General features: G+C 39.2%; 1 protein-coding gene across 1 annotated transcript in view; it reads left to right on the forward strand.

Annotated features, from left to right (window-relative positions):
* ACADM (acyl-CoA dehydrogenase medium chain) overlaps positions 1-21463 on the forward strand; it is a 36116-nt gene that overhangs the window by 7169 nt on the left and 7484 nt on the right. The window contains exons 3-10 of the mRNA XM_058658175.1: positions 1434-1531; positions 1629-1698; positions 2151-2251; positions 2832-2912; positions 6259-6389; positions 10590-10698; positions 14626-14766; positions 15338-15433. Of these exons, the coding sequence (XP_058514158.1) occupies positions 1434-1531; positions 1629-1698; positions 2151-2251; positions 2832-2912; positions 6259-6389; positions 10590-10698; positions 14626-14766; positions 15338-15433 (827 nt within the window). The remainder of the gene's footprint in view (positions 1-1433; positions 1532-1628; positions 1699-2150; positions 2252-2831; positions 2913-6258; positions 6390-10589; positions 10699-14625; positions 14767-15337; positions 15434-21463) is intronic.

Here is a 21463-nt window from a genome sequence, read left to right on the forward strand (position 1 = left end):
GTTCCCTAGCACATGGTAAGTGGATCAAAGTAGTTTCATACTAAATAATTCGTGATTGATCCCTTTATCTGTCTCCAACCTGGATGTTGACTGGTGCCAGTTGGAGGTAACATACTGATGTTGGGAGCACTGGACTGAAACTGTGGAGCTATCATTTCCTTACTTTGTACTGCAGTGTTTATGCTATTCAATTTAGCAGCAAAATTATCTTTTACATTTTGCTTCTCATATTCCTATGAAAATGATTACTCTGGTTATTTATGTACTTTGAGGTACCCTGCATTATGGCACTGTAGTTAAGCTGCTGCTTGGAACACAAAGTTAAAATCCACCTCTGCTTTTGATTTAGCTTACTACTATTGTGCACCCTGGGAGACAATAGGTTGTAACTCTAATCCGTGCCCTGCCACCTATGTGGGACCCAGATAGAGTTCCCGGTTCCTGACTTGGGCCTGACTCAGTCTCAGCTATTGCGTGCATTTGTGGAGCAAACTAGCCAATGAAAGATATCTCTCTTTTCTTGTCTCTGCTCTGAAATAAACAAAAATAAATAAAAAAAACTTATAATGCATTTATTTATTTTTATTTGAGAGGTAATCAGGTTGAGAAATCTCCCATTTGCTTATTCACACACCATGCTTCTGCTAGGGGATTCCAGGATGAGGGTAGGGAGAGTGCTTGCAAAGCCAAAAACCAGGTAGACTTGCACTGCCTCCCATGTTGCACATTAGCAGGAAGTTGGAGTCAGTACTAGTACCCAGTCGCCAACATAGAAGGTGCAGGTCTTTGCCTGAGATATACTATGATTTGTTTAATTTTACCTAATCTTTGACTTGGGGATGCAACCACATTAAGGCACTAGTTAGAGGACTAAATGTGTTTAAGAGCTGCTATTGTGGTATAGCAAGTTAAGCTGTGGCTTGTAATGTAGGCATCCAGTATGAGTGCTGGTTCCAGTCTTGGTTGCTTCTTTCCCAATCCAACTCCCTGCTAATGTATCTGAGAAAGCAACGGAAAAAGATTTCTTGGACTCCTGCCACACAGGGGGGAACCTGGATGGAGACAACAGCCTCTGGCCTGTCCCAGCCCCTACTATTGATGCCATCAGGGGAATGAACCAAAGGATGGGATGTCTGTCTATCTTTGGAACTTTGCCTTTCAGATAAAAAAAAATAAATCTTTGGAAAAATACGCAATTCATGATCAGCTAATCTCTTCAATCCAGCTACTTATTCATTTAATTAAGTTTATAATAATCCTTCATATAAATCTGGATACCTCTTATTAGAATTACATCAGGATTTTATTATTGTTTTGTGAAAATCAAAAGCTGAAGTGCCCTTTTAAATATAAAACTTCTACATGCCATCTTATGAGACTTTTCCCTCAACTTACTGTCCTATTTTAATTTTTTCTAAATAACTTTCTGTTAGGATTGACTGAACAGCAGAAAGAATTTCAAGCTACTGCTCGTAAATTTGCCAGAGAAGAAATAATTCCAGTTGCTGCAGAATATGATAGAACTGGTGAAGTAAGTTTATATATTTTTAGAAAAGTCTTTTATTGTTTTACTAAGATCATTTAATAAAACTATCTAGATTTTAAATATAACTTTTTTTCTCTTTTAGTATCCTGTCCCACTAATTAAAAGAGCCTGGGAACTTGGTTTAATTAATGGACATATTCCTGAAAATTGTGGTAAGTTTTATGCACATTTTTCATGCAATTTCAAGAAAAACCCAGGAAACCCTACTCAGTTGGTAAAAAAGGACTTGCTTCTTTTATCTCTGTATTCAGGCTCTGTATTATATTTTATTGAAACTTTTTTTTTTTTAAGACTGTCATTTTTCCTAGGACTGGTGGATTAAAATTTTAACATAACGGAAGCCTTTTTTTTTTAACTAAAATCTGATTTAATTAGGAATATGGGGCAGATTACAAATAGTGATAGTCTACTGAATATTTTAAGATTTATTTTTAAAAAGTATAATGTGTTTTGCAGTGCCAGCCAGAACACCTATAGACATTATATTTATAAATCATTTAAAATAAATGAGGTCATGTTGAAAGTAATTAAAATTGTTCATTTTTATTTCTGTTGAGATATGCTACTTATTATCATGGGCTCATAAAATATTTTGATACTGTAGGAGGTCTTGGACTTGGAACTTTTGATGCTTGTTTAATTACTGAAGAATTGGCTTATGGATGTACAGGGATTCAGACTGCTATTGAAGGAAACTCTTTGGGGGTAAGTTTCTTAGAAAATAAACTACCTTAGCTGTTATTAATGAGATAATTACTACCAGGTTAGGTTAACTGGTAAAACAGGTTGGTTTTTGTTTGTTTTTTAATGTAATAAAATATTTGGCAGCAAATCTGTTAGTTTTGATTCTGTGGTTTGACACTGTGCTACTTTAATTCCCTGTATGTAGAATGCTATTTGTGCTTGTAAGTGAATAGTACACTTTGGCTGAAGCTCCAGGGGAAATTCTTAGGCAAGGACAAGGCCTGAAGCCAGCCTTGGCAGATGGCTTGCTGCAGCCCTATTAGTGCTGGGAGTTAGTGAGCAATTCTTAGGAGGCCTGATCATTTGGACCATGTCACATGTCCGAAATTTAATTTTTTATTAGTGTTTTACTGTTGTAGCTGTTGACATATTTTTGCATGGTTTTAGCCCTTTAACTTACAGAGTAAAGGCCAATTCATGGCTTTTGGTGTAAAGTTATTCTTTTTTTGTTTTGGATTATGTATCTAAATTTATATATCTCTAAATTTATCTATTTAACAAAAATATTTTTGCTGTTTTTAATGTCAATTACCTTTGGTAGGAAATGCCCGTTATTATTGCTGGAAATGACCAACAGAAGAAGAAATATTTGGGAAGAATGACTGAGCAGCCACTGATGTGTGTGAGTATGCCTAGGTGCTACTTCTTTCAACTTGTTACTTTTCAGTGTGTTACTCAAACTGTTGTGCTCCCAAAGACATGAGTAGATAGCAGTAAGAGCAAAGAAGCTTGATCTGCGTATCCTCACCACTGGCAGCGTATCCTCGGAAGCTAGTTCTTTGGAGATAATTGGTTGAAAAAGCTGATCTGGGCCTAGCCACCCTGTCTGCTTCCTTGCTTCCCGCAGGATTCTTCCTCCTTATCCGCTTCACCACTGCCATCCTGTAGCTTCACCAGTCAGTGGGGACCTGACTGGTCTTACACTGTGAACCTCTGAGACTGTGAGCCAAGATAAATATCTTTCATAAATAGCTTGTCCTAAATATTTGTTGTTGTAACAAAAGCTGATGAATACAATAGGCAAATAGTGGGTTAGAAATTAAGACAAAAGTTAGCAACATATTTATGGACAGTGATGTTTCTAGGGTGCCAAGAGATATAGTAATCCCCTTGTTTATTCTGGGGGAGAGAGAATCTACTGCTGATGTTTCTGAGTTGACAGGAAAGTGTCATAATTGTCCTCTTATTTCTAATAGAGATTTATCTGTTTAAAAGGGCATACAGTTTTGTTTTGTTTCTTAATTTATTTATGTATTGAAAGGTAAAGTTACAGAGAGGGAGAGAGATCTTCCACCTGCTGGTTTACTCCCCAGATGGCCACAACTGCTACTGGGCAAGGCTGAAGCCAGGAGACAGGAGCTTAATCTATGTCTCCTATATGGATGTAAGAGCGCGAGTGCTTGGGCTGCTTTTTTGAAGCCATTAGCAGGGAGCTGGATTGGGAGTAGAACAGCTGGAACTCAGACTAGCACCAATTGCAGCCTTGCAAGCAATAGCTTAACCAGATGTGCAACAATGCCAGGCCCTTATTGGATCATTTTGCAATTCTTGAACTGAGTGGTTGTATCAAGAAATTCAGACTAAATGGAAAACAATAGGAATTTGCATTAGACAAAATAGGTATCTTTTGAATTAGTGAAAATTTGATGTGAACACATGACAGAAGAGATACCAACTTGTTTGTTGAATGAACCACTTGGGGGAAAAAAAAACTTTTTTTTTTTAAGATTTATTTATTTTTATTGGAAAGTGAGATACACAGAGAAGAAGAGAGACAGAGAGGAAGATCTTTCATTCGCTGAGTCACTCCCCAAGTGGCTGTAACAGCCAGGGCTGAGCCGATCTGAAGCCAGGAGCCTCTTCTGTATCTCCCACATGGGTGCAGAGTCCCAAGGCTTTTGGCCATCATTGACTACTTTCCCAAGCAGACGAAAGGAGCTGGATGGGAAGTGGGGCTGCCAGGATTAGAATTGGTTACCATCTGGGATCCCAGAACATGCAAGGCTAGGACTTTAGCTACTAGGCTACCACACTGGACCCAGGAAAAATACTCAAATTTTATTTAAGTACTTGAGAGTGATTCAGTGAAAAAAAATGTTCATTTATTTCAGAGACAGAACAAGCTCTTGTTTTATGGTTCACTCCCCCAAAAGCACACAGTGACTTAGGCTGGGCCAAGATTAAAGCTGGGAGCCAGGAACTCAGCCTGGTCTCCTGTGTGGGTCACATACATGATCTACCACTGCTGCCTCCTCAGAGCTGCACTGGTGGGAAACTGGAATCAGAAGCTAGAAACCCAGGAGCCTTTATGTGGGGTGTGAGCATCTTAGCTACTAGGCTGAAAGCCCATTCCTAAACTAGAGTTCTTCAAAAAGTGCTTCTGTTATCAAACTGTGCTTTTCTTATTGTGAATAAGTTGAAGAGATTTCAGTGTAAAATACAATTGTGATGCTGAATTATAATGGATTATCATTAGTTTTGTGCTGTGATACTACTGTTTAATATCTTATGATTGTAAAATATTTGACTTTGTTGCATTGTTGACTGTTTACACTTAATAGACTTTTGCTTTTAAAAATAATGTCTTTCAGACTGATTCAGCTCCAGCCATTGTAGCCATTTTGGGAGCAAATCTGCAGATGGAAGATCTCTTTCTCCGTCTCTCCTTCTATTTGCAAATCTACCTTTCCAATAAAAATAAATAAATCTTAAAAAAAAAAAGTGTTGGTAAAATTTAAGACCTAAAAATTACAGGATTTTGATTTTAACTTAGTATACAGGGATGTCTGTTTTTGTATATCCATAAAATCAATTTGATCATCTAGTAGATATCAAATATACTCACAATTAGATATACTGTTTCTGAGGAAGAGCTGAGATAAAGACATCTCTGTAATTTTCAATTGCTATTTCATGCAAAGAAAAATTTGTATATATAGTATTAAAATAAGGAATACTTTATTTTTTAAAGGATAAGTTAAATCATGTTTAAATAGTGTAGTATTTGGCGATCTTATATAGTATTGGACTAGTAAAACCAAGTATTAAACTTTTGAACAAAATTTTATAAATTAGAAGACTTTGAGTAAAACACTACGCTTCAAAGTGTTAGAACCCAGAAATCTATGCACACAGCCTAATAGTGAAGAAAATTCCTTTCATAAAGCCATGCATTTCCCTTGCGGCTAGGAATGTCTGAAAGATAGCTGAATCAACACTGAGCCTCTGGTCCGAAGACCTGACTTTAATTCTTTGCTCAATCATAAATGAGTAGTGCAATTGCTTAAGTCTTCTGAATTGCTGAAGTCTTCTGAAAGCAAGAATATAACACCTACATGGGAGATCTGGATTAAGCTGCAGATTCCTTGCTTCATGCAACATCAGCCTTGGCTGTTGCGGGCACTGGGGAGTGTATCAGAATATGGATGCACTCTTTCCTTCTGCCCTTCATATTAAAGAGCATGAAAAAAGTAATTTAATGAACTTAGTTGAAAACACTTAGCATTTTGATTTTTAGATAGTTTATGGGCATCCTATACTTGATTTTATTTATTTCCGTATTATTTGAAAGGCACAGATGTATTTCATGTGCTGGTTAACTAGCCAAATACCTGAAACACCCAGTGCTAGACCAGGTCAAAACCAGGAACCCAGAACTCTCATCTATTTCTCCTGCGTAGATGGCACAGACCCAGGTACAGTGAGCACATGAGGAAGACTTGAACCATAGCAGAGCAGCGCTCTGATGTGGGATGTGGCCATCCCAACTAGCATCATCGCTGCCGCGTCAAAGCCCATCTCTAGTTTTAATCAGTATATTAAATGTGCTTACCTTCGAATCGTTTGAAAGGCATGTTAATTTTAGTCATTTTGTAATATGAGCTTACATAAAAAGATGATCCTTTTTTAAATGTTCACAATTTTAAAATTAACATCTGATTTTTTTTTCTTGTTTCCTTTTATTGTAGGCCTATTGTGTAACCGAACCTGGAGCAGGCTCTGATGTAGCAGGTATAAAGACCAGAGCAGAAAAGAAAGGAGATGAGTATATTATTAATGGTCAGAAGATGTGGATAACAAATGGAGGAAAAGCTAATTGGTATATTGTTTAAATTTCTCTGTACAATTTTCCTTTAGTTTTTGTTAAGATTATTTCCTTTTCCAATTTATTTAAAAGGCAGACAGAAAACTTCCATGTGCTAATTCATCCCTCCGACACGAGCAGCTAGACCAGGTAAAAACCATGAGACTAGAAACCAACGTAGAGCTATTACTGTGAAGGGTAGAGATCCAGGTATTTGGGCCCTCCCCTGCTGACACCCAGTGTATGCTGCAATCAGGAGGGGAGCCAGGACTCAAACCCTGGTACTCCGACATGGACTACTTACTTTTCATTGATTTGAAAGGCAGAGAGACAGACAACTTCCATCTTCCACCTCAAATAGAGGAAGGAGGCCAGGGCCAGGTTGCAGTTAAGTGCTGGGAACTCAGTCCAGGTCTCCAGCGTTAGTGTCAAATACTCAACAGGTATTGTCTGTTTTCCTGAGTGCGCCATAAGAGGATGCTGGACTGGAAGTAGAGACAGGACACTAGGCAAGCACCCCAAGAGAAGATGTGAGCTTATCAAGCAACAGTGACTTCAGCCACTGTGCCACAATGCCCATTAATTACTTTACAGTCAAAGATTTTCTTGTCTTCTTTTGTTAATTTGTAAAAGATTGATTTATTTGTTTATTTTGGAAGCAGAGCAAAAGAGAGGGAAAGGCAGAGATAGATAGATGAATCTTCCTTGAGCTGATTCAGTCCCTAAATTTCTTCAAAGACTGAGGCCGGGCCAGGACGAAGCCAGGAGCCTCAAATTCCATCCGAGTCTCCCACATGTGTGACAGGGGCCCACATACTTGGACCATCTTCCACTGCTTTTGCAGGCACATTAGGAAGGAGCTGTATTGGAAATGGAGCAACCAGGACTTCAGTTGGCACTTACATGGATGCCGATGTTGTAAGTTGCGGCTTACCATGCTGTGCTGTGATGCTGCCTGCTTCCTTTTATTCTTATACCGCCACAAATAAAGTATGGTATGTTTATGGAACTACCATGCTCACAAATAATTCAGTGATCTTAGAAACTTCTTTAAGCTCCTAAACTATTTCTTCAGTATAACTCTCAGATTCATGTCTACAACAGAAATGCCTTCTCTGGTTGAGCCTGATTAAAAGGGCCAACATTCCAACGACACTGCCTGTTGCGTCCCTGCACTCTTCATTTCCTTCCCCAGCACCTCCTTGTAATGCCTAAGTCTCTGAAGAAAAGGAAAAGTCATTGTCATAGAACATTTCTGTAATTCTCAAAAATAAGCAGAAGCAGTCTTAAAAATCAAGTTACTCTGTGGAGAAGTCCAAATATAGAATGATATGAAGTTCTACAATTTATCAAAAATCACCTGTGCAAATATAAAATGTTAGTGAAAAACGTTTGATTATTTTTTGAGAAAAGGATCAATAGTGTTATATATCAGCCTTTACAAAGCTGATGTGGCATGGGCATTTTGTCTAGTGCATAAGATGCCAGTTAGGAACCCTGCATCCCATCTCATTATAGCTGAATTAGATATTCAGCTCTGAACTAATGCTAGCATCCTGTATAACACATTTTAAAACATGTATTAGAAAAGCAGAATAAATCCAGAAGCAGGTAAGTAACCTACCATAAGGGAAACATACAAAATATGTTGTAAGGAAATGGGTTTGGTTATTTTGGAAGAGTTTTGAATGTTGTGAAATAATCAACACAGAACGAGCAAGCTGTGTGTTTATTTCAGGGAGCCTGTTTAGAATTCCTGGCTGGAAATCAGAAACATGCAGAAGTCTTATTTATTGCTTTTATTTATTTATTGCTTTTATTTTTATTGATTTGAAAAGCAGAAAGAAAAAGAGACTCTGTATTCAGTCTCCTCAGGTACCCACAAAAACCGAGGATTAGACATGCCAAAGTCAGGAGCCTAAAATTCCATTCCCATCTCCCACCTGGGTGGCAAAGCACAAGTCCTCGAGCCATCACCTGTGTGTGCATTAGTAGGAAGCTGGGTCAGAAACAGAACAAATCCAGGCACTCTGAAATGGGACCCAGGTGTCCAATGTAGCATCTTAATCATTGTGCCAAATATACATACATATATACACACACACACATATATATATGATTTACATATATATATATGATTTATATATATTTATATATATATGATTTATTTATTTTATTGGAAAGTGAGATTTACAGAGAGAAGGAGAGACACAGAGAGAGGGATCTTTCATCTGCTGATTGACTCCCCACGTAGCAACAACAGCCAGAGCTGAGCCGATCCGAAGCCAGGAGCCAGGAGGTTCCCTACATGGGTGCAGGGTCCCAAGGCTCCAGGCCATTCTCGAATGCTTTCTAGGCCACAAGGAAGGAGCTGGAAGGGAACTGGAGCAGCCAGGATGCAAACCAGCACTCATATGAGATCCTGGCACATGCAAGGCTACCACTCCAGGCCCTTGCCAAATATTTTATTTATGTCCTGTTTAATGAAGTGGCATATGATTTTTAAGCAATTAATCACAATAAAACCAGGCAAAAATAGAAGTAACTATTAAAAACTTAGTATTTCATAGGAAATCTTAACAGCATAATTTTGTTAAGTTGTTATAGCTAAAAAAAAAAAAGTTTTGGGGCCAGCACTACAGTTTAACAAACCAGTTCTCCACTTGCTAGCACTAGTATCCCATATAGGCATGATTTGCATCATGGCTGCTCCACTTCCAATCCATCTCCCTGTTTGTGGCCTGGAAGACAATGAAGGATGGTCCAAAGCTTTGGGACCCTGCATCCACATGGGAGAACCTGAAGAAGCTCTGGGCTGCTGGCCGCTGCCTCCAGATAAACTCCAGTTGTTGCAGCCATTTGGGGAGTGAACCAGCAGGCAGATCTGTCTCTCCTTGTATCTGTAATCTGCCTTTTAAAATAATAATAAAGTAAATCTTAAAAATAGTTTTTAAATTATTTTCAAGCTATTTTTATATAAAAGTAAACTTGGGGAAAAAAAAGGAAAACTCAGAGATCTTCATCTGCTGCTTCATTCTCCTGAAACTCAATCTGCATCTCCTGCGTGGGCAGCAGAGATCCAAATGAGGGAGCCATGCTTGCTGCCTCTCGGTGCACATCAGCACAAAGCCAGCTTGGAACCAGAAAAGCTGGGACTCAATCTAGGAACTCTGCTGTGGAATGCAGGTATGCCGAGCCAGGACTTAACCATTGCCCCAAACGCCAGTCCCAAAGTTCCCACGCTTTGCAGAACTGTTTATAATTCTTAACTAGAGAGTGAATATTTATTAGGTTTAAGGAAATAAAATGTTGTTAATTTGTTTTTTAAAGGAAAACTTACCTTTTTTAAAAGTTTTCTATACAGGACAAATGAATGGATATTTTGCATTTCTTTCATATTTTATTAAAAAATATTTCTGAGAATAATCCTACAAGAGGGACAAACCAGCAAATACATAATAATTCAGTTAGAATGTTGGGCCCGGCGGCGTGGCCTAGCGGCTAAGTCCTCACCTTGAACGCCCCGGGATCCCATATGGGCGCCGGTTCTAATCCCGGCAGCTCCACTTCCCATCCGACTCCCTGCTTGTGGCCTGGATAAGCAGTTGAGGACGGCCCAATGCATTGGGACACTGCACCCGCGTGGGAGACCCAGCAGAGGTTCCAGGTTCCCGGCTTCGGATCGGCGCACACTGGCCCGTTGTGGCTCACTTGGGGAGTGAATCATCTGACAGAAGATCTTCCTCTCTGTCTCTCCTCCTCTCTGTATATCTGGCTGTAATAAAATGAATAAATCTTTAAAAAAAATAAATAATTCAGTTAGAATGTCAATACTTGCTTTGCTGCATAAGCAAAAAAATAATCAGAGCCATGAGAGTTTGTCACAGCAGCCCTTCTTGCCCAGCTTTCCCAAATATATTGTCCCTCAAAGAATAAAGTTAGTTTTGGAGAACAAATAGTGCCAGCTCCAACATGCAGATTTTCCGTTTATTTTAATTATCTTCTTACAAAGAACTTTTATTTATAGCTCATAGTAACAAAAAAAAAAAAAAAACAGTTGAAAGATGAGCTCACCCCATACTAGAAACGTGTCTTGGGCAGCTACTCATCCAAAAAATGAGGGCTATTTAGTTGGAATTGTTGGGAGAATTAACTGAATTAGTGGTCAGCATTGTTGTGGATGTGTTGTGACTACCATTGTGTGTCTTTCATCAGGTATTTTTTATTGGCACGTTCTGATCCAGATCCTAAAGCTCCTGCCAGCAAAGCCTTCACTGGATTTATTGTGGAAGCAGATACTCCTGGAATACAGATTGGAAGAAAGGTGAATGTATAGTTATCAGTGGTTAGTCCTCAAGTTCTATCTTAACTATAAATTCCAAAATTACTATTCTAGCTTCCTTTAATGAAAGTATTTTGTCTTAAGTTGGAATAAAAATAAAACTTTTTTTATGTCAGGTGAAATAGTTTACATGTTGTTGGAGATTTTAAGGTGAGAATAATCATTTTAAATCATGTTGAGAGTTACTTATAATTGTGCCAATCTGGAGAAAGTACTAATGACCATTAAAGACAATGAAGTGAGAGTCAAGCCATTATTTACGTTATTTGCTCAGTAAAAGAATTTTAGATATTTTGGTTAATCTTCCCACTTTTTCGCGTTTGGATCCTCACAGAAGTGTGTTAATAAAATGAATGGCCTTATGCTTGTTTTATGATTTAAAACAATGTGACATAAATGGATTATCAAAGGTCATACAACACTAAGAAGTGTATTTGTGCCTGAGAAAAGAATATGAATGGCAAAGAGCCCTGAATAAAGAAAGGCAAGAAAAGTCTGTTTACATCTAAAAAATTAACATATTAGAAAAGGCATAAGGTGAATGGCTAATTGAACATTTAGGAAATAAAACATCTAGAAAATAAAAACTGGACAAAAAAGAAGCAAAATGCAATCAAAAAGGCAGTCTTAAGTGTGAGCTAACAAGGCATGATTTAAGATAGTAACTCAACATCAGAAGAGGAAATTTGATTTACAACTTTAAATATATTGCAAAATAGATTTTTAGAAAGGGTAAGTATCAGGGTGCAGCCAGTCAGTCTGCTGCCTGTGACGCCTGTATCCCATGCTGTAATGCCAGTTCAAGGCCTAGCTGCTACCTTATAATCTGACTTCATGTTCATGTGCCTGGGAGGGTAGTGGATGATGGCCAAGAACTTGGTCCCTGCCACCCATGTGAAAGACCTGGGTGGAGTTCCTGAGTCCTGGTTCTGCTTGGCCCAGCCCTGGCCCTTGGAGCAGGTGGAGGGACTGAAATGGTATATGGGGAGATGATTGGTGCAGCAGTTAAATCCGTGCTTCGGGCATCTGCATCTAGTGTCAGAGTTACTGGTTCAAGTTCCACTGCTCTGCTTCTAATCAAGTTTTCTGCTAATGTGCACCCTAGCAGGAAGCAGGTGATGGCTCAACCCTTTGGATCTGTGCCACCCACGTGGGAAACCTATGCTAAGTTTTAGGCTCATGGCTCCACCTGGCTAGGACTTAGCTATGGCAGCCTTTTGAGGAATGAACTAGCATATGAGAAATATTTCTCACTCTGCCTTTCAAATATATAAAATAAGTCTTTAAAAATAGGCAGAGCGGGGTCCGGCATGGTGGCTTAGCGGCTAAAGTCCTCGTCTTGAATGCATGGTGATCCCATATGGACGCCGGTTCTAATCCCCATTTCCCATCCAGCTCCCTGCTTGTGGCCTGGGAAAGCAGTCAAGGACAGCTCAAAGCCTTGGGATACTGCACCCACGCGGAGACCTGGAAGAAGTTTCTGGCTCCTGGCTTTGGATCAGCATAGCACCGGCCGTTGCGCTCACTTGGGGAGTGAATCATTGGACAGAAGATCTTCCTTTCTGTCTCTCCTCCTCTCTGTATATCTGACTTTGTAATAGAAACAGATGAATCTTAAAAAAAAAAATTAGGTGGAGCGGTAGAAGAGTGGGGGCAATTCGCAATAGCCTAGTGGCTAGAGTCCTTGCTTTCTATGCGCTTCCCATATGGGCAATGAGCACTGGTTTGTGTCCCAGCTGATCTGCTTCCCATACAGCTTCCTTCCTGTGGCCTGGAAAAGCAATCGAGGACAGCCCAAAGCCTTGGGACCCTGCACCCACATGGGAGACCCAGAGGAGGTTCCTGGCACCTGGCTTCAGATCAACTTAACTCTGGTGATTGCCGCCACTTTGGGAGCGGTGAACCAGTGGGCAAAAGATTTTTCTTTCTCTCTGTCTGTCTCTCCTCTCTGTGTATCTGCCTTTCCAATAGAATAAATAAGTCCAAAAAAAAAAACAAAAAACAAAAAACAAAGAAACCATGATACCTACAAATTCTTCTGGAATGATTCAGGACAGGAAAAAAAGTGACAGGGGAAAGCAAATGCATTAAAATGTCAACAGTTAGTGAATCCAGTTAGAGAACATATATAAGTGTGGATGGATCACACTGCACTCATAACTTTTTAATGTTTGGGAATTTTTGAAACAAAAAGTTGAGGGAATATAGTTATTAGCAGTTTCTTATAAAAATAAAATACATAATACATGTTCAGTTCTCCTAGGTATTCACCAAAGAGAAATGCAAATAAAGACTCATACATGAATATTTTATAGCAGCTTTATTAATAACTAGAAAAAGCTGCACTGGTACATGGAAATATATGGTACATCCCTGTAGTACAGTATTACTCAGCAGTAATGAATTATTAGCCATACAACAAACATGAATCAGTCTCAAACGGACTTTGCTAAGTGAAGTTACCCAGAGAAGGATGACCTTACTTACGTGACACACTGGAAAAGGAAAAATTGTTTGGCAAGAAGTCAGGTCATTGGTTTCAAGGTACAGAAGTCGAGTAAGGGAACTGACTGTAGGGGGATAAGCTGTAAATAACTTGTGCAACATAATAGTGCTATAATTGTTCTACTTTAATCTCTTATTTTACCTTAGTTATAAATTAAAATTTCTCATAGGAATGCATAGGAAGTCTTCAAAAGAATCATGGAAAATATGTATTATGAGAAACTGGATTTTACACCAAAATTAATCTTTTAATTCTATTTTCCATGGATTTTTATGAAACCCTCTTATATGTATTGGAAAAAGAAAACATTGTAATTAGAAGGACCCATTAAAAAGGTGAATTTGTCTATTTGTGAAGTCTGCCTTAATCAACTTGATTTTTTTTAAAGTTTGGAGAACATAAAATCAATTTTTTATTTAATAGCTTGTCTTGTTAATTTGTTAAGCTAAGAGTAAAGATACTAAATTAAATTATATTTGCTAAGTGGTTCTATTTTTTGTTTTTAAAGATTATTTGAAAAACATAATATTTGAAAGGTAGCATGACAAATAGAAGGAAAAATGGAGACAAGGAAGGGGCAAAGGGAGAGGGAGAGAGAAGTGAAAAGAGATGTGTTGGGCCCGGCGGCGTGGCCTAGCAGCTAAAGTCCTCGTCTTGAATGCCCCGGGATCCCATATGGGCGCCGGTTCTAATCCCGGCAGCTCCACTTCCCATCCAGCTCTCTGCTTGTGGCCTGGGAAAGCAGTCGAGGACGGTCCAAAGATTTGGGAATCTGCACCCGCGTGGGAGACCCGGAAGAGGTTCCTGGTTCCTGGATCCTTTGGATCGGCACAGAACTGGCCATTGCAGTCACTTGGGGAGTGAATCATTGGATGGAAGATCTTCCTCTCTGTCTCTCCTCCTCTCTGTATATCTGACTTTGCAATAAAAAAAGAAAAATCCTCTTTAAAAACAAAAAAGAGATGTCTTCCATCCTGTTCTGTCCTTAAGTAATGGCAGGGGTTGGGACAGACCAAAGCTGGTGAACTTGATCCAAGGCTTTCAAACACATATGACATATTTTTCTAGATACTGTGTACTTGTAATGTTTAGACTATTGTTGCTAAACATTTGGTATTGAGATTGGCAAATTCTTCCTATAAAAATCCAGATAGTGCACGTTTTCTTGGTGGACTTGTTTGTGGTTTGTCGTAACTACTCTTTTGTGCAATTGTAGCAAGAAAGTAGTCATAGAAAATAACTAAACAAAAGATGAGACTGTGCTACAATAAAGTTTTGTTTGCAAAATGAGTAGTACTGGCCATTGTTTGTTAACCCCTCCTTAGATAATTTCAGTTGTAGCTAAAGCAAAATTTGATGGTGCTCAAAAATTTTGCTCTAAAATATATCAATTGCATTACTAGGAATTAAACATGGGCCAGCGATGTTCAGATACAAGAGGAATTGTCTTTGAAGATGTGAGAGTGCCTAAAGAAAATGTCTTACTTGGTGAAGGAGCTGGTTTCAAAATTGCCATGGGAGCTTTTGACAAAACCAGACCTGCAGTAAGTAGTATGAGTTGACAATCTTTACAATCCTTTATTCTATTCATTATGTCATTAAATAAGTAGCTTATTTTATTATCACATATATTTAAAATCTTTATTTTTAAATATTTCTTATTAGGGGCATAGAGGAAATACCATTTTTTTTTTTTTTTTTTAGAATTCTTCAGCTTACTTTCTGCCTATTACAAAAATTATTATAGCAGGTATAAAATTCTTATAATTGCTGCCAGATTTGCAGAGGCAATAACTTGGTCATTCATTTTAATAGTGTACTCATTTTCTGTTTGTTTACTCATTAAGAATATTTCCCCTAGGAAATATTTTGTTATGCAGTTTCTTTTGTTATGCAGAAGAAATCACTTTTCTTAAGGTTACAGCCCTATGATGACAAATGCTGGCTATTCACTGTAGTCAGAGATAATACAAAATTGCTTGTTGCTCTTCCTCCGTTTTGATTGTCTTAGCTATAGATCATATTACTTTTGTATATCCTTCACTTAGGATTTTAGGTAGCCATGTGTTTTCAAGGTATCTTTAACTTTTGCTTTATAAAATGTGAAAATCCTAGGTAGCAGCTGGTGCAGTTGGATTAGCACAGAGAGCTTTGGATGAAGCTACAAAGTATGCCCTGGAAAGGAAAACCTTTGGAAAGCTGCTTGTAGAGGTACTGTCAATACGGTGACTATTTTGTTCAAATGTAAGGTTTCTTATTAATTTCATCTAAATATTTGTGAATCATTTTTTAAGTTCAAACTGTTTCTACCTTGATAACAAGAGATACCAAATTAATTTTCTTAAAACCATGACACTGTCAGGCCCGGTATGATAGTCTAGTGGCTAAAGTCCTCCTCACCTGGCATGCGCCAGGATCCTATAAGGGCATTGGTTTGTATCCCGGATATTCCAGTTCCCTTCCAGCTCTGTGTTTGTGGCCTGGGAAAGCAGTAGGGAAAATCCTGGGCAAGTCTTGGGACCTTTGTGGGAGACCCAAAAGAGGCTCCTGGGTCCTGGCTCTGGCTTCACATCAGCTCAGCTCTGGCTGTTGCTGCTACTTGGTGAGTGAACCAGTGAATGGAATATCTTTTCTCTCTGTCTCTCCTTCACTCTGTAAATAAATGCATATTAATTAATTAGCTAATTAATTAACAAGCCATGACACTGTCTCACTATGGGTATTATGTTTGTTATAAAGAAGAAAAAGAACAACTAATATTTACTAAGAACTTGTTATATACCTGACCATGTGCTATGCTATGGATTTAAGTGTGTTTTCTAATTCTCCCAGTAACCCTTTTTAGACAGTTGATTTAATCTCTGTTAAAAGCCAGGAAACATAGACTCATAGATTTATACAGCGTGATATAATTTATAAATGTATCCATTTAGAGATATTTTATGCTCTTAACTCCTTTCTTCTTGAATGTCAAATAATTTTAGAACTAAAGAGTCATTCATCCAAGGATGTTCTTAAACCTTATCTCTTCAAATATTGCTTGCTCTCTCCTGTCATTGTCCATATTCTCTCCTGTGTAATTCACTATGGTTTGTGCAATGCACCACCTATTTCTATCCCCATGTCAGTGCTTCTCAAACTCTGGTGAAAGGCCAATTTGTTTCTAATTTCTAGTCAGTTGGTGACCATTATTTCTGTAAAGTGTAAGAATGCCTCTCAACCTAAGATGAATGACAGGGACCAACTCGAAACCAGAGTTTATTGGTAGTAGCAAGAGATTGTCATCTGTCTATTTCATTTTAGTATTTAGCCATTTGTTGTGTTGAAGTATAATTTTACTGATCTTGGCAGATTTTAGGATAATCTAGACTGGCTTGTAACTCTAACAAGACATTTGTCAACAATTAAGGTGCAGAACATTTTTTGGAGTGGGGGGTGTGCAGGAAAGTCCCCAACACCACGGTGAAGAGTGACTAATCTTCGTGTCCCACCCAGCGAGGCATGAGCAAATCCATGCCAGCTCTTTCCTGTCAGATTTCAAGCTCTACTTTTTGTTGTTTGTCTATTTGTTTTAGGTTTTTTTAGTTTGTATGATTGTTTGTTTGCTATGAGGGATTTTCGGAGCGATCCTGATGGTCATTGCAAGGGAGGGTGGGGGTCCAGAGGTGGAGCCAGGCTCGGACCAGAGAAAGCTCTCCTCCCTGGTCCCAAAGGACGTTTATTGTTCTTCTGTTTCTGCGGACCGCTCAGGGCTTCTGGTTGTCTTTCCGATGACGTTGGTTTCTGTGCGGTAGTGTTTGGACTTCTTCCATCCCCAGCGGAAGCTTCGGTTGGGGGTGGGTGACCTCAGAGTACTCGGCCTCCGAGGGCATCCAATTCCCTGTGGCCTCCTTGGCAGTTGGGATATAGTCCTTGTTGCTCGTATTAATAGTTTGTGGTGAAGGTCTGCGAGTCTTCATGGTTGGGATCCAGGCTTTCTCCTTGCCACCTGCTCCACCCTGGAGTGCCCCCCCTGCTCCACGCACATGACCTCCTGTTAAGAGGTTGTCAGGATCGCACCCGATTCCCCCCTCATGCATTGGTATAGTAGTTTTACTATTGTTTAGTGCCGCTTTGAATCTGATGTCTATGAATTACCAGATTTGATCTTGATAGGCTATATTGTACTTTTTCCTCACTCTTTTTATGGTCCTGAAAGGCTTCCCTGCACTCCCCCCCCATTACGGATTAACATAGCGTATTGAGGGTATAGTAGGTTTTACAGTTTTTCGATGTAGATCTTAAGTATTCTGACATTAATTGTTGGTTTATAGATTATATCGCATTATCTTATTGTATTGGATACAGGTTGTTAGAGATTGCAATAATATTACAATATACAGGTACTATCTTTCAGGTTGTCATCTTTTCATCTCAAATTAAGGCAAACATGTGGTATTTAACCTTTTGGGATTGGTTCATTTCTCTTAGCATGATGGATTCCAGTCAGGCCCATTTGTCCACAAAGAACTGCATTTCATTTTTTTTAATAGCTGAGTAGTATTCCATGGAGTAGATGAACCATAGCTTCCTTATCCAGTCTTCTATTGATGGGTATTTTGGTTGCTTCCAGGTTTTTGCGATTGTAGATTGTGCTGCTATGAACATAGGCGTGCATGTTGGTTTCTTGTGTAGGAGATATTTTGGATATATCCCTAGGAGTGCTATTGCTGGATCATATAGCATATTGATTTTTGTATACAAACTAAAATTGAAATGTCAATGAGCAAATCATAGGTTGTGGTTAAGAACTTGTTTTTTGTTTTTTTTTAACATACTGGTTACGCAAAACCATGTCAATTCCATAATGTTACAAATTGCTGTTAATGTTATATTGGGGCTCTTAATTGACTGGGATGATATTCTACCAGCTCTAACTTTGGACCAGAAATGGTCTCCCCAAGAAGCTGTTCAACCCATCTGGACAATAAGTAGCTGGACTCTATGTTTGGTATACGTTTGCAAGGAAAGAATCTTGATTGAATTTGAACTGTAATACTGCACCAAGGTGGAGGAATCCACCAGGGGGGAGGGGCGTGGGGAGGGGTGGGAGGATTCCCAGAGCCTATGAAAATGTCACATAATGCATAATAATTAATAAAAAAAAGTCAAAAAAAAAAAAAGAGAGATTGTCATCTGGAGTACAAACCATAGGCATATCCAAGGGATTGGGGTTTTTAAAGACAAAAGAAATCTACATAAGCTATCAACAAAGACCTTTGGTTACAGCAGCTTGTTGTGGGAGCTGGTGCTAGCTCCCTGGAGAAGTTAGACAAGTGCTGTTATGCAGGTGGCCTATCCGGAATACTGCAGTTTTGGGAATTCACAGAGTAGTTCCCGTCCTTATGTGACGGGGCTCTTTCTTGCTTCCTGACTTCCTTTTGGTAGTACATGACAGAAGACTGCATTTTGGTACGGACAGCTTTCATAAATGTCACAGTAATGTTAGTTACTCTAAAAGTTTCTAAATGCTTACAGTCACCTTCTGTCCCATGAACTGTTTTATACATTGGCATTATTGGACTGATCAAATTCAACACTAGTACTGTTCTATGTCCTTAAACTTCCATTTCATAATTTATCCCTGTGCTAAATTTCGACAATTTTCTCAGATCTACTTTCCAACTTTTTGATCTTGTGCTTAATCCTCGATTTAATCCATCTGTTGAAAATTTTTAATGACTATTTTTCATTTCCAGAAGTTATTTTTGGTTCTTTCCATTTCATTCCTTCTTCTTTGACATCTTTCTTTTTCAACATAGCATCTCTTTCCTTTTATCGCCTTAGTCATATAAAACATTTTTACAGTCAGTTTCAGATTTTTTTTGTTATGTCAAGTTCTTAGGGTATTAATCTTTTCATCTGCTACATCTGCTAACTCTGCCACAGCCAGATAAAAGATAAAATTTATCTTTTATTTGTGCAGAAGATTTCAATTTCCTTAATTCATTGTGGAACATCCTGGACAGTGGCTTTTGTACATTTTGTGTGTGTGTGTGCTTCTATCAGATAACCCCAAGATTTTGCCTTTGTAAGAGTTGATGTTTGACATTTCATTCTCCACTTAGGGAATCTTAAAGAGATATATGCCTCTCTCTCTTTTTTTTTTAAAGATTTATTCATTTTTTTTATTACAGCCAGATATATACAGAGGAGGAGAGACAGAGAGGAAGATCTTCCATCCGATGATTCACTCCCCAAGTGAGCCACAACGGGCCGGTGCGCCGATCCGAAACCGGGAACCTGGAACCTCTTCCGGGTCTCCCACGCGGGTGCAGTGTCCCAATGCATTGGGCCATCCTCAACTGCTTTCCCAGGCCACAAGCAGGGAGCTGGATGGGAAGTGGAAGGGAAGTGGAGCTGCCGGGATTAGAACCGGCACCCATATGGGATCCCGGGGCTTTCAAGGTGAGGACTTTAGCCGCTAGGCCACGCCGCCGGGCCCCTCTCTTTTCTTTTTACATCCTGGGCAATAGATGAGCTTCATAGTGGCTTTCCTGATGAGCAGACGTTTCATTCCCCTTTGGAAAGAGAGGATTCTTTGTGAAGGGAGTCTCAGTTTAAGGTTTTTATCCTGTTCATGCTCACATTGTATATCTCCCGTTCCTTGTGTTTGTTAAAATTTCAGCTGCTCTCCCAAATTCATGACAGACTGTTTTTTCCCTTCCCTGTGTTATCGCTTCTCATCAGGCTTTAATTTAGAGGAGGAACTTGGAGATTTCCATTTTTTTTTAAGATTTATTTTATTTTTATTGGAAAGTCAGATATACAGAGAGAAGGAGAGACAGAGAGGAAGATCTGTTCGTTGATTCACTACCCAACTGGCTGCAAAGCTGGAGCTGCAGAGATCCAAAGCCTGGAGACTGGAGCTCTCCAACATGGGTGCAGGGTCCCAAGGCTTTGGGCCGTCCTCGACTGCTTTCCCAGGCCACAAGCAGGGAGCTGGATGGGAAGTGAGGCTGACCAGAATAGAACCAGTGCCCGTATGGGATACTGGTGCATGCAAGGCTTGTACTGTAGCCACTAGGCTACCACACCAGGGACCCCAGTTTTGTTTTTTTTTTTTTTAAGATTTATTTATTTTATTACAAAGTCAGATATACAAAGAGGAGGAGAGACAGAGAGGAAGATCTTCCGTCCGATGATTCACTCCCCAAGTAAGCCGCAACGGCCGGTGCGCGCCGATCCGATGCCGGAAACCTGGAACCTCTTCCGGGTCTCCCACGTGGGTGCAGGGTCCCAATGCTTTGGGCCGTCCTCGACTGCTTTCCCAGGCCACAAGCAGGGAGCTGGATGGGAAGTGGAGCTGCCGGGATTAGAACTGGCGCCCATATGGGATCCCGGGGCGTTCAAGGCGAGGACTTAGCCGCTAGGCCATGCCGCCGGGCCCCCCCAGTTTTTTTTTAAACAAAGATTTATTTCAATCATGTTGCCAGAGCTACATATATAAGTTTTAGTAAATCTTATTGTAGCTTACTTATAAATAGTTAGCAATTATAAGCACTATTTGTGTAATGTGGTATCCTCATCCAGATGTTTCTTATCAGATACTTATCTGCTAATAACTCTTGGTTATTTTAACTGTTATCTTACCTCATTGTGGAATCTCCTCCCGTCATCTTCTCTTTTCCTTAATAGGTTAAAAATAGAAAAGTCTTAGTCTTTGCTTACTACTTACTTCAAAATAGTCTGATAATTAGCTTCCCTTTTTAGCACTATGAACAATCTGGAGTTGCTTGCATTTTCAGCTAATAGACACATGTGAATTCTTCATGTGTTCATGCAAAATGCAAATAAGTGAAAAGCTATCCACACATGTTAAGTTGTTTTGCTCCAAAATAAACTTTTGAAAAATACGTATTTATTTATTTAATTTGAAAGTCAGAGTTACAGAGGAAGAGGGGGAGATAGAGAATCTTCCACTCTCTGGTTTACTACCCAGATGACCAGAAAAGTCAGTACTGGACCAGGCTGACATCTGGAATGAGGAGCTTCACTTGGGTCTCTCATGTGAGGGACCTGCTACTACTGCTTTGCCCAGGCCATTTTCTGAAAGCTGAAATGGAAATGGAGCAGCTAGGACTTGAACCAGCATCCATATGGCATACTGGCATAACAGTTTGTGGTTTTACCTGTTTTAACACAGTGTTGTCTACAAACTTATCATTTAATTCCATTTTCTATTAATTTTTTTAAAGTACT

Source organism: Ochotona princeps, chromosome 2 (genome assembly GCF_030435755.1).
Source record: "Ochotona princeps isolate mOchPri1 chromosome 2, mOchPri1.hap1, whole genome shotgun sequence".
Classification (NCBI taxonomy): Eukaryota; Metazoa; Chordata; class Mammalia; order Lagomorpha; family Ochotonidae; genus Ochotona; species Ochotona princeps.